The sequence below is a fragment of the Salvia hispanica genome, chromosome 2 (assembly GCF_029641045.1).
Source record: "Salvia hispanica isolate PSC_SH4W2 chromosome 2, Shi_PSC_v1, whole genome shotgun sequence".
In the NCBI taxonomy this organism is placed as follows: Eukaryota; Viridiplantae; Streptophyta; class Magnoliopsida; order Lamiales; family Lamiaceae; genus Salvia; species Salvia hispanica.
The window spans coordinates 43,829,080-43,841,946 of record NC_142693.1 but is presented as its reverse complement, the minus strand read 5'-3'; the positions used below and the strand labels follow the sequence as shown (position 1 = coordinate 43,841,946).

The 12,867-nt window shown below is 36.4% G+C and overlaps 2 protein-coding genes across 4 annotated transcripts; one reads left to right on the top strand and one right to left on the bottom strand.

Moving 5' to 3' along the window:
* The first annotated feature begins 760 nt into the window (after window positions 1–760).
* Window positions 761–4,077, top strand: LOC148932472 (TGACG-sequence-specific DNA-binding protein TGA-1A-like). 3 transcript variants are annotated; one of them, XM_089065867.1, is made up of 9 exons: window positions 761–1,133; window positions 1,854–2,006; window positions 2,104–2,175; window positions 2,387–2,446; window positions 2,560–2,637; window positions 2,725–2,791; window positions 2,942–3,216; window positions 3,424–3,648; window positions 3,727–4,077. In XM_089065867.1, exons 2-9 carry the CDS (start codon window positions 1,860–1,862, stop codon window positions 3,877–3,879), a joined length of 1,077 nt encoding a protein of 358 aa, XP_088921993.1. In that variant the 5' UTR covers window positions 761–1,133; window positions 1,854–1,859; the 3' UTR covers window positions 3,880–4,077. The 3 variants fall into 3 exon arrangements, with proteins under 3 accessions (XP_088921993.1, XP_088921995.1, XP_088921994.1); XM_089065869.1 differs by having other exon boundaries at window positions 763–1,133; window positions 2,728–2,791; XM_089065868.1 differs by lacking the exon at window positions 761–1,133 and adding an exon at window positions 1,212–1,330.
* Window positions 4,078–4,595: 518 nt separating this feature from the next.
* Window positions 4,596–11,124, bottom strand: LOC148932471 (protein ACTIVITY OF BC1 COMPLEX KINASE 8, chloroplastic-like). Its single transcript, XM_089065810.1, has 21 exons — window positions 10,445–11,124; window positions 10,015–10,150; window positions 9,187–9,353; window positions 8,139–8,259; window positions 7,938–8,038; window positions 7,686–7,784; window positions 7,367–7,477; window positions 7,195–7,274; window positions 7,027–7,096; window positions 6,876–6,949; window positions 6,706–6,775; window positions 6,505–6,593; window positions 6,293–6,417; window positions 6,078–6,158; window positions 5,934–5,994; window positions 5,781–5,835; window positions 5,579–5,677; window positions 5,409–5,498; window positions 5,235–5,294; window positions 5,001–5,124; window positions 4,596–4,876 (listed from the first exon to the last, which is right to left on the bottom strand). Exons 1-20 carry the CDS (start codon window positions 10,922–10,924, stop codon window positions 5,008–5,010), a joined length of 2,286 nt encoding a protein of 761 aa, XP_088921936.1. The 5' UTR covers window positions 10,925–11,124; the 3' UTR covers window positions 4,596–4,876; window positions 5,001–5,007.
* Window positions 11,125–12,867: the final 1,743 nt, after the last annotated feature.

Sequence of the window (12,867 nt, the reverse complement as noted above, 5' to 3'; positions counted from 1 at the left end):
TTTTTCTTGATTAAGCCGCTGACTTATTGTTCTGATAGTTCATTAAATACCTTGGTCAAAACCCTTTAAATGAAACCCTGACCTATGTTCTTGTTGCTTTTAAGTCCGCCTAGATAGCGATCGCCATATTTATTATATCCTAAAATGTCGGACTGTTACAAATTTGGTAATTATTTAATTTTACTTTTCCCCTTGGAGATGCTCAAGAACCATATTATTACCTTTTCCAAGATATTTGATATAGCCAATTTCAATATAGACGTGCCACATTTGCAATATGCCGTACTGTATTTCTATGTATCAGAATTTACGGCATACCCAATTTCGATAATTCATTAGAAACCGTGCGTCCATGGGAAAATAAATGGGAGAAATTCAAGTGAAATATTCTCTTTAATTTATAAATTCTATTCTTTTATACTAAAATCGAAATTTCATCTTTACGAACCGCTTCAAGATAACATAGCCGAGCTTGATGAAAATAGAGGTCCTTCAAAACTTTAATTTTACCATCATATAAAGAAAAAGACTACATGGACCTCAAATAAATCCAAATTTCTACAAAATTATTCACCTAAATTAAAATAGAAGCAATTAAAATAGGAGTATTAATTTGTTGTTGGTGGATGATGAGAGTAAGCATTGCAAGTGAGAGTGACCTGGTGCGCATATTCAAAGTGTAAGGCATAACACTACAAATATACTCACTGTTGCTTAGTTGCTTGCTTGTTTCTTTCCTAGTGGAAATCTCACCAATAAATTTTTCATTCTCCCCTCATTCATTTCACACACACACACACCTGCTTCAAATTACTAATATTCACAATCACATTTATACCTTATAGTAGTAGTGATAATATACTCTATTTGCCACTATTGTCTCAAGTCTTTTTCTTCTAATAGCATAGTATATTTCCATTTAAATATAAATAAAATTTGAAAAATTAAAAGGTATTGCGTTCACAATCATATTCATATTCATATTCACATTCGCCTCTCTCTTCTTCAGCATGAAAAAAAATGGAGTCTTGAATAGTTTAATTTAGTCCCACTTTGAAGAGAGCAGCTGCTGCTGCTGGATGTTGAGCAGAAGCTTATTCTAAAAGTGGCCTCTTTCTCCTCTCCAATAAAAGGTCAGTCTTTTCTCAATTATTTGTTTCTCTTTCATTTTCAAGAATATAAAATTTGATAAATGGGATTTGAGGAATATAGGCAGGAACCTGTTTAATAGTTTATCCTATTGCTTGAGGCTTTCAATACCAGATTCTTGAAGCTTATTCTCTATTTATTTGATTCACTTTTCTCATGATAGAGAGGATTTTAAGCTAAGGTTTTAATCAAGATCGAAAATTTATCCTATTGTTGACAAAATTTCTCCTATTTGCTGTTTGTTACCTGCTCTATATATATATATATATTGAGCTTTGTATAATACAAGATTCCATTGCCTTTTCTTGCCTTGATGTTTGATCTATAATTATCAATTTGAGAGTGGCTTTAGCTTGTTTGGAAATTAAGATAGTACTGAATTTTTAACTATGTGAATGAGGATCAGATGCTGTTTCTGATTTTGTGAATGAGGTTATTGAGATCATTAATGGCTTAGAATAAATTTGATATGTGAAATCTATAATTTCTACCTTATGAATTTTGAAGTTGCAGGTTCTCTTCCATTGTACATTAACCTCTTTAGCAAGTTCATATGAAACTAATGAATTGATTGCATGTTTTGTGCTGATGAAAAAGCTCCACTGTTTTGTGCTGTTCAATTCATCATTTAATCTTGAGATTTTGTTTGAAAAGTCGTCTTCTTATTGTTCAACTTTTGTGGTTGATTCTGTTTTGTTAAACAGCCAACAATGATGAATTCTACATCCACACATTTTGTTCCCTCGAGACGGATGGGTATATATGAGCCAATCCATCAAATGGGTATGTGGGGAGAGTTCAAAGGTAACGATTGTCTGGATGCATCTCCTCCGATGATCCTAGAGGTTGAAAATCAGGTACAATTAACCGTTTTGTGTATTCACGTCTCTAAGCTCGTTTTCAGGAGTTATCTATGTCCAACTTGTTGGCTGACTTGGTTTCGTATGAGTCTAGTCAGAGGATACTTCACACGGAACGGTAGGACCTTCAAATAAATACGACCAAGAAGCAAGTAAACCACCTAAGGTAAATATCCACTGGCCTCATAACTCGAATCGGGCATTTATGTATCGATCAACAAAAGAAGTTATATGTGTTGTCACATGGATATAGTAGATTGCAAATGAACGAAATAGTGGAAGACGATGGCCTAATACCTTCGATATATAGCACTTTTTTATGCATCTTCCGTTCCAAAATCTCAATATCTCTGTTAAATGCAATGACAAAACCGTAGGTATTAAGGCGTCTAGCACAGAACCGTGAGGCTGCTCGTAAAAGTCGTCTCAGGAAAAAGGTACGACGAGTCTATGGAAAATCTTACACAGTTCTATCACATCTACAAAACTGTTAATACATCTAAATGTCGTGTCTGTACATCGTTAGGAGCTAACCAAAATTTCGTTCCAGGCCTATGTTCAGCAATTAGAAAGCAGTAAACTAAGACTTATTCAGTTAGAGCAAGAACTTGGCCGTGCCCGGCAACAGGTAAAATTCAGTACCTAATCTTTACTGGATTGAACTGCACTTTTAAATTTCCATTGCCTCTTCGTTTGAAGACGCGTACTTATTTAGCAGGGTCTGTACGCGGGAAGTGCTTTAGATGCTAGTCCACTGGATTATGCTGGGAGTACGAACCCAGGTTCGTATACTCACATGCGATTCATCCATCTTTTAATCATCTACTACTCATTATACAAAATTTATAGAGAGTATGTTATAACTTCATCACTTGTATGATTGTTTTCTTTTGTTGTCATATTTGTCTTAATAATAACATTGCACTTTTCAGGTATTGCTACGTTCGAACTGGAATACGGACAGTGGGTGGAAGAACAAGATAGAGACCTATCTGATCTGAGGGATGCTTTGCAATCATCGGAAACTAGAGAGTCAGAGCTGCAAATATTTGTTGACGGTGGACTTGGGCATTATTTTGAGCTTTTCAGAATGAAAGCTATAGCAGCGAAGACCGACGTTTTCTATCTCATGTCTGGCATGTGGAAAACTTCGGCTGAGCGCTTTTTCTTCTGGATTGGTGGATTCCGGCCTTCTGAACTTCTAAAGGTAATCCACATTTTATTTCTCCGATTTAAAATTTTATGGTGTCATATGGTCTCATTCACACATGGCATGTAGCCAACCTTCTCGGCTAATGCTGCTGAAGACGCTTTGCAATGCATTTGTTGATTGAGACACAATACATCCCTTGTCGCGTTGAGACTTTAATACGTCTCTTGTCGCTCTTAGACTTTGATATTTGTCTGGAAATAGGTTCTCTTACCACATCTGGAGCCGTTGTCTGAACAACAACGTTTGGATCTTGGAAATCTGGCGCAATCGTGTCAGCAAGCAGAAGACGCATTATCGCAGGGAATGGAGCAACTCCACCGAATTGTGGGGGAAGCCGTAGCCAAACAGCTCGGTGAAGGGAACTATCTCCCAATGGTTGGTGCTGCCATTGAGAAGTTGGATGATCTGGTCAGGTTCGTGGGCCAGGTAAGGTGTAGGACTCCTTTTTTCGATTTGAGTATCGTTGATGGAAGATTGATATTGAATTCTTGATGATGGAAACAGGCAGACCATCTGAGGCAGGAAATTCTGCAGCAGATTTTGCGGATACTCACCACCCGGCAGGCGGCTCAAGGGCTTCTTGCTTTGGGTGAGTACTTTCAGCGTCTCCGGGCATTGAGTTTGCTTTGGTCATCGCGGCCTCGTGAATCGTCATAGTTCGTTGAACCTCTCATCACCTATATATGTTGGTGTGTATAGTTAGTTAGCTACCAAATCTCAGTTGCGTCTGTTTGCACATTTTTGACTGCTTCCTGTCATTCAGTAGTTGAAAATATAATTACATGGTTTATAAGGATAAAGTGTGTGGTTAACTTATTTTTTTCTTTTCTTACGAATAGATTTTTGTTTTCTTTATGAGGTAGTACTCTATATTTTATGTGTAGATTCAGTATATAAATTTAGAGGCATGGCTGTCTTCTTGTATTTCAACGTCCGCCCCCTCTCCCGACAGTCCGTAGAGCCCAAACGTCCCCTAGAGTCGAGTTGAAAATAGCATGACCGCCCCTATTCATATAGAAGTATTTTTGTTTTGAATAAATATCAATTAACATTAGTAACTTACTGGTTAAGTAATTAGTATTTTTATCTCTAATTCGACCTCAATGGCAACATATTTTTTCTTTTCTTTATTCTATCAGTTAGTATTACCTCTTATTATCAAAATAAACCCTTTAATATGTTATGAAATCTAAACTTTTAATAGTGCACATATATTACAAGTTTTATTTATATTAAAAGGTTGTGAAGATAATTGTAAAATATTTGCAACAATTTCTGAATTTTTAGATTAAGACGTTTATCTCACTTAATATTTTTTTACAAAGCTTACCTTGTAATACTATTAAAATGAATACGACAACGACAAGAAACAGTTTTGAGGTATGAAATACTATTATTAAAGGGGTGAGGAATGTAGCATTCCATTTCATCCCCACAATATGTTTTGTGCAATTTTCATATACATTCTTACAGCTACAGCAAGGAATGTTACAGCCACAAAAATCAATCCTCGCCCCACCCCAAACTTGCCACATTTCCACTTCATATACATTCTCAAATTTAGTAGTAGTAATATTTTTGGAATCATGTCTCAGTGCACCTAGGATTTATCATGTCAGTCTTTCCATAACGAATCGTTTTATAAACCATCATCCTGCATAACGAATGCGCAACGCAAGCCCTCTTACCGAATCAACAACGTAGAGCAATAGGAAGCCATAATTTTTCTTTGTGGTAATGTGCCATTGTGAATGAAAAACAATGTGAAAATCACTTACCATTTACTTAAGCAGTACCAGTGATTAGCCTCTCTCTTTGGTCAAATTTCTTAACCTTCACAATGCCGATCAACAACTTCAACCCGAAAAATGCACAAAGGACGTATGCAATCGTAGCAGGCACCTGGAGACCAATATAAACTTTGTTACTTGTTATTCAAATCAAATAACCGTAGCAAATATTGTCCCAGGCAGTGTCAAATCTTCCATTTATACGTGAATCTGATGACTTACATGGATGGAGTTCACATACAAAATGGTAGCCAAGTTGATCAGACTTCCAGCAGCAACAACCTGTTGGTTCACTCACAATGTTTAGCGAAATCGAAGAGTACAAGGTCAAACAATTATGTTCAGACATCACTTTTCCACGTTTCAATAAAATTAAGTTGGCATGCACAAACTTACACTCCCAATTGTCTCTTGAACAGTTGCAACGCGTTGGAAAGCTCTCTCAGATTCCAAAGCTCGTACGCGAAGCTTTAAATCGCCTTGCTCCTAACAAAGGTAGATGAGATTAAAAAATGATCAGAAAAATAACTCATGCTTTGTTAAATCTGCAGATCAAAGAAGACTACCAATCGTTGTATAACTTCAGCCAGCTTTTCAACCCTATTAGCCTGCCTAAATAGATTGTAAAATGCACGCGCTTGTCGATCCCATCTTTTCCTGAAGTCCTGGGAACAGGTAAGATCGGATTTTAGCAAGTTTTTCATTTTTGAATCCTTTAGACCCTTGTTCGAGATTGATATAACGCGAAAAGAGCATGTGCAAACTTGCCTTTATAATAACTTCAATGCCCGCTTCGCGGAACTTTAACAATTCCAGAGCATAGCTGTGTATGCACAACAAATATACATTAGTCAAAATAAAGATAATCTAAAGCTTATGGTTTATGATATACATTAACTTCAGAAATCTCAAAATGCTTACGGTTTAGCAATCTCAGTGATGTCAAATCGAGGATCGAGTCCCTTCCCAATACCATCCAACACTACGCAGATAAATGAACTTTAGCATCTACCAGCACTAAACATGTCAGTAATATACTATCAAGTACGAACTACCGTGAATTACCCGAAAAGGATCTAACAACAAAGGTAAAAGTGGCAGGAAAGCGGAAAGGTTGATCTGCTGCAATAGCCAACAAATCTTCACCTGTTAAAGCACAAAACATCAGATTTCATTTCCCTAATCTGCAAAAGTAGCTAACTACTTGACAGAGAATAATTAACCTGACTCATTAATGCATTACCAATTGTTTAACAAATTAATCCACAGAAACAACTTACCAATTGCAGCGAGACGTTGTTTCTTTTTCTCGATCTTTTCCTCCTTGGTCAATGGCTTCTTGAATCCAAGTTCCATCGTTGCCGTTTCTCTCTCTTTTCTTTGTGCTGCGAGGCGCTCCTCGAAGCTACAGTATTTCAATTTCACCTTAGTTCCTAGTTTTTTATTAGCATATTCTGGCCAAAGAAAGCATTAACTAGCCACAAACGGAAACCTGTTGAGGAAGAACTTTGCAGTTCGTCTGACAGCCGTTAAATCTCCAGTTGGTACCAGAACACCCATTTGAAACATTGCTTGAAGAACCTGCATTAAATTGAGTGTTCTCGTAGGTCAATCAAACATAACATATTGAATTAAAATTCAGACATATCAATCCTGCTCATAAGCAGAAGATAATTAAATTTTGAGAAATGACCTTATCAGCATCTTTCTCATAAACTCCATAAAATACTTCTAGCAAACCTTCTCGGATGTTAGGACTTATACTGCGAATGTTTACATCAAGATGTCAGGTTGCACGAAAGATAATCAAACTATAAACAAGGAAACGAATATTTTCTACAAGACTGCAGATAGAAAATACACCTTCCCATCATTCCAAAGTCATAGAAGATCAATCTTCCACCATTAACATCATCCACGGCTATGTTTCCAGGATGCTGTACAAGAAATTAAAGTACACATGTTAGTCAACGAGCAAACAGTTCCAGAACAACAAGCAGTGAGGAGCACTCACTGGGTCAGCATGGAAGAAGCCATGAGATAATATCTGCTCCAGGTAAGACTCAACAGCGTATCGACCTAATCTAATGTGAATTAACAAACAATAATAACAGTAAGTGTTCCAGATACGTGAAGATTGAAAAGACAATGTGTAATAAAGTTAGTGAGCTTAGAATGATACCTCTTGCGGTCAACACCCAACTGATCAAGAGCTTTTATCCGGTTTATTTTTATCCCCGGAACATACTCCATAACAAGAACCTATCAGCCATGGAACTCGAACTCGTCAATAAACAACATAAAATATCTAAGAAATAAAATTTCCATCTTTGACAATTCCTAAATGTTCAAACCTGTGGAGTTGTGTACTCCCAATATATAGATGGAACTTTCACATAATCCATGTTTTTAAAATTATCTGCAAACTTCTCTGCATTAGCAGCTTCTTTAGTGTAGTCAATCTCCTGAAAATTGTTGCATCATAAGTATTTAGATGCAAATTCAGTTAATAGTCGAGAAAATCACAACAGTATGTTGGATTAAGTAAATAAATATTCTGGGTATGCCTAAAGGGTGTGTGACTGTTGCCATATCCCACGACCCACATAACTAGCCACCTAAATTTTCTGATGTCCGAAAATTATAACCATAGTATCGAACGAAACTTCATACCTGGTATAAGACACTTGCACATTCATTGTATATGGCGACCCAGTCCCTTTTTGCACCATCTGATTTTGGATCTATTTTCTGGAGATATTCGGCTATCACCTGAGGAAGTAAGAAAATCAGAGCAATACACACCTACTTTGTTATTGTTTCAGAAGAACGAGATTCTTGTGCTCAGCAGCTCGTGCAAAGCTGACTTAAGCCAAGAACTAGCATAAGGAACTGAGCACAATGAACAATCACAATCAAACTTACCCTCAAATTTTTAAGGTCTATGTCAAAAAGATCCTTCAATCCAGGTCTCTGTACTTTAATAACAACTTCCTGTCCCTTCAATTTGGCCCGGTGAACCTGACCTACAAATTGGAATCATTATTCGTGTGATAAATAAAACCTTCTTAGGCAATAGAATATATATTAGTCCATCACATTGTGTCAAGGGTGAATTTGATATACCAAGACTTGCTGCAGCAATTGGCTCGCGGTCAAATCTGTCAAATATATCATCCACGGGAGATCCAAGCTCTTCCTCTACTATGGCTACAGCAGTTTTTGATGGAAAAGGAGGAACTTGATCCTGCATGAGGTAGCTAGGTAGATTACTTTCACTGACCAATTTTATAATAAGTTAACTACTTCTCAAAATAACTTCTTGATAACAAAAATACAGACGTAGTTGTAAAGGAAGAAGGCGGATTGAAAGAGCCAAACAGAGTGTTCAAATATGATCTAATAGCAATGACGCTATAATTGTATTTTCTTTTACCATCTTTGCGGAGTGAAATTCAGTAATTTAACTTAAACAGTTAAACGAATTATGAGAAATTTCTTTGGAAAGCATGAAGTTACACAGAAGTTATCTCTTATTGTAACACTATAGGCAAATCTCAAATAAGTGGAGTATATGTTATAGTAGCTCCAACCTACAGACTTCAATCGGGTAAATGATCATAACAAGCATGACATGATGTATAAGATCTCAATTTAGTATCTTTAGGGATATTGATCCCTAAAACCACAAACTTTGGTCAAATACTGGTATTTACCTTTAAAATTGGTGTAAACTATCACAAACTTTACCATTAGTTTGTTATTTCCCAAGACGGGTCAATCACCATATCTGACTTACGAGCGTGGCTTTTTTATCCTACTTGGCACTACTAAATCAACGTGACTTTTTACATAGCTTTTTATTCTACTTGCCACAAACTTAAAAAGTAGTCTAAATATCATAAATATTTCATGGCTAAACACATCGAATAAGTTTTAGCCAAAAATATCTTATTTGAATTGGGTTGGGATGGGAAATAGCACATGAAATGTAAAGTTTATGATATTTTACCCCAAATTTAAAGTTCATGGGAAATACCAGAATTTGGCTAAAGTTCATGGTTTTAGGGACCAATATCCTATTTCTTTCGTAAGAAAGCCCTAAGTATTTCAAGGGATAGAAAACCAAGAAGTTGGAGCGGAGCATAAAAATTTTCAGATAAATGAGTTTTACCTGGAGCTCTGACAATTGATCAACATATTCTTGAGGAAGTATGTCTACTCTTGTAGAGAACTGCTGACCAATTTTGATGAAAGTAGGACCCAGTCTCAAAATATTTTCCTTCAACCACTTGGCCAGTACCTTCCGCCTCTGAGATTTCTTTTCCTCTGTCATTCCTCCTGCACATGGATGGGGCATCCCTTATGTAACATATAAGACAAGTTGGGGAGGGGGGAGGGGGAGGGGGAGGGTCATCCTGTCCAAATTGTAGGTGAGCTTATTAACCAAAAACCACACAATAAGTAAACTGACAAACCATCCCACGGAAGAAGCATCCTGATTTGAACCAATAGTTCTTAAGGAATAGATAGTAGCAAAAGCACATAAGTCCAAGAAACGTTGCTTGCAGCGGCATATTGAGAAACCTTGCCAACATTTTGGCTTCTTTCTTTTGGTGGAAAAACACAGTCATAACATACAAGTCTATTTTTGAATTCTCTATATAAAGTAAAAGAAACAGCAACTGGTGAAATAGTAAGTTGGTAAATAAAAAGATACAAGACTCCACATACAGAGAAGAGAAATGTCTTACTAGAAGATTTATGATCAGACAAAAGGAGAGAAAAGTATAAGTACAGTGACAGACACATTGTATGATGTGAAATTTTGGTAAAGAGAGGTATTCTTTTTAGACAATGCATGCAACTCAATAGAGCAGGTGCTATAGTTACCCCTTCAGTCTCTTCGGCTTCCAAGTAATCCTCATACTCATACAACACAAGTATATATTATTTCTCTAATAAATTTGTGATCAAAACTACATTAGCTGAAGAAGCTAACCTCTGTATGAGAACTTCTGATTGCTTAACCAAGCCTTGAATACAAAACTGAGAACAAATCCCCATATTTCCAAAGTCCTCTGAATCGTCGAATAAGTCTTAAATCTGTTCCATCGGCCACCAGGGGCAACAGATACCTATAAAAACCACGTATAGTTACGTACCAATAAATTCGTGTCACGCATACAGCCAGATTTTCAAATTCCTACTGCATATGCATCATATAGAGATAAACTCAAATTAAGCCCGGCATTCTCGAATTCTTTTACCCTTATGAAGACATCAGGCATCCAAATTACTTAAAGTTAAAGAGCTAAGTATATGATGAGATTCAATAAGCAGTTTTACCCCAACAAAATTTGCCTAACTTTGAGCATTACATCATAAACAAAAACATTACACCTTGGATTATCACAAAACTAACGATATACCTCAACTTGATCTTGTTCTTTTCTCTTGAACCAAGCATCCTCTTGCCCTATCTCTTCAATAGTTTTTTTCTTGCCACTAATCACCTTATCTGTTTTCACTACTTCCAGTCCACTTTTAGCAGCCGCATTCCCATTTACATATTTCACCAAATTCTCATTTTCTTTCTCAACTTTCGCACTTCCATTAGCATAACTCCGAGCTGAGCCATTACCATAGGCATAGCTCCCACTACCATTCCCATTCACACTACGATTTAACCTAGTCTCCAATTCTGTATCTCTCTCATCAAGAAGGGTACTTTCCTCTCTCTTCACAGCCCTAATTCTAGTTGCTGAAATTTTGATAGTGATAGTGCCTCGAGGCTCAAAGCTATGGATTCTAGAAGGAGAAAGCTTGAGAATTTTGGAGGGATTTTGAGGAGAAAGAAAGACAGGCACGGGCTCGCGTGAAAGTGTGACATTTCTTGATAAAGTAGCCATCTTTTCAATTCTTGAACCTCAATAAGCAGAAAGATCCTTCCTTTATTAGATTGCAGAAACTGGAAATTGAAGAGGGGGAGTGGTGGTGGAGAGGTAAATTCTTTTTGGTTTATTTTGTTTTAGAGAAATTGACATTTTAGAGAATGTGAGGCTGAGGATGAAGAAGTGCCCGGTGGCTGAAAATTGTCTATGGCTGAGAAGAGTGTTGGGGACTTGGGGCTGCATTGGTTATTATTTCTTCAATTTTTCGTTATATTTTATGTATCTACTTGTTGAGTTTTAGGCCATATGATATGATGATGAAATAATTATACATTAAGATGAAAATGAGAATGCAATTCAAGGGGACTTTAAGTTCAGATGAAATGAGTGGTCAAAATAATGATAAGGATGTAGCAATATTGTTTAATTAATAAGATAAAAATAAACTAAATATTCAATTTGTTAAATTATTTTATAGATTAAATGTTAATAAGATATTTTTAACCTTATATAGTATAATTTCATTTGTACAATTTCTTGTTTCTACTGTTTAATTAATAAAGGTTTTATTGTGCTAAATCAATAGACAATTGTAAAATTAGATTGTGATGGCCTTACTAATTAATTAATTAATGGACAGTTGTTTATGAATTACTCCCTCCGTCCCTGAATACTTGACACAGTTTGCCATTTCGGTCCGTCCCCAAATACTTGACACAGTTCACCTTTTCCATTTTTGGTAGTGGACCTCATCTTCCACTAACTCATTCCTACTCACATTTATTATGAAACTAATACTTTAAAAGTAGGACCCACATTTCACCAACTTTTTCAACACACTTTCCATTACATTTCTTAAAATCCGTGCCGGGTCAAACCGTGTCAAGTATTCGGGGACGGAGGGAGTAAAATTTTGAATAAAAGAGAATTTCTGATATGTTACATTTTGTCGAGAATCGGCCATGAAACTCAAAAAGTCTGCCAAAAACAAACATAAAATCAAAATGAAATCAGACTGTTTCTGAAATCTTAAACCAAAATATAAATCTGAAGCTTGAATTCAGAAAGCCGAATCAAAATAAAATTTAAACCAAAACCTGAATTCGGAGGTTGAAATCATACTCACCTACCACAAAAAGAAAACCCGATTCTAAAATCTAGAAACGAACACAAAATCAAAACTCAAACAGATACATAAAATTAGATTCAGAAACTCTTTAGGAAAATTAGATCCATACACCTGAAGAATGAACACATAGCCTTTTTAAAAGATAGATGAACTGTTGAATTTTGGCTATGTTAAGATTGGTGGGAGAAGGTTCTGTCGTATATGAATAAATAAGAAGATACAGAGATTACATATTTATAGACTAGGTATTCTACATATATGGTAAACCTAAATTTACAATAATTGCTACTCTAATTTGGGCATAATATACTCCCATATCAATCACATAATATTCTCCCGATATTATGCGATCTTATTCCAACACTCCCCCTCAAGCTAAGTGATGGGGTTCCCAATACTTAGCTTGCCTAGTACTTCTCGAAATGACTTTGAATTCACTGCCTTCGTCAAAATGTCTGCGAGTTGATCTTCGGTCTTGATATAAGGCATTTCCACCACCTTTGCTTCGAGATTCTCCTTTATGAAGTGCCTATCTACTTCCACATGTTTTGTTCTATCATGTTGTACCGGGTTTTCAGAAATACTGATAGCCGCCTTGTTGTCACAAAACAATCTACAAGGTAGAGCGGATTGAAGGTCCAACTCGGTCATAAGTCTCCGCAGCCATAGCACCTCTGTCAGTCCACTCTTAATTCCCCGAAATTCTGCCTCTGCACTGGAAAGTGCGACTACCTTCTTCTTCTTACTTCTCCATGTCACAAGGTTACCTCCTACAAAGGTAAAGTTGTAACGACCCGCCCATCTAGGGTATAATAAATGCGGCGATCGTTAA

Coding starts and splice junctions, on each gene's coding strand:
- LOC148932472 (XM_089065867.1), top strand. CDS start 1,860: ATGATGAATTCTACATCCACACATTTTGTTCCCTCGAGACGGATGGGT. Junction 2,007..2,103: donor TCCTAGAGGTTGAAAATCAG/GTACAATTAACC, acceptor GTATGAGTCTAG/TCAGAGGATACTTCACACGG. Junction 2,447..2,559: donor AAAGTCGTCTCAGGAAAAAG/GTACGACGAGTC, acceptor ATTTCGTTCCAG/GCCTATGTTCAGCAATTAGA.
- LOC148932471 (XM_089065810.1), bottom strand. CDS start 10,924: ATGGCTACTTTATCAAGAAATGTCACACTTTCACGCGAGCCCGTGCCT. Junction 8,260..9,186: donor ATCAATTGTCAGAGCTCCAG/GTAAAACTCATT, acceptor TACCTCATGCAG/GATCAAGTTCCTCCTTTTCC. Junction 5,499..5,578: donor CTGAAGTTATACAACGATTG/GTAGTCTTCTTT, acceptor TACCTTTGTTAG/GAGCAAGGCGATTTAAAGCT.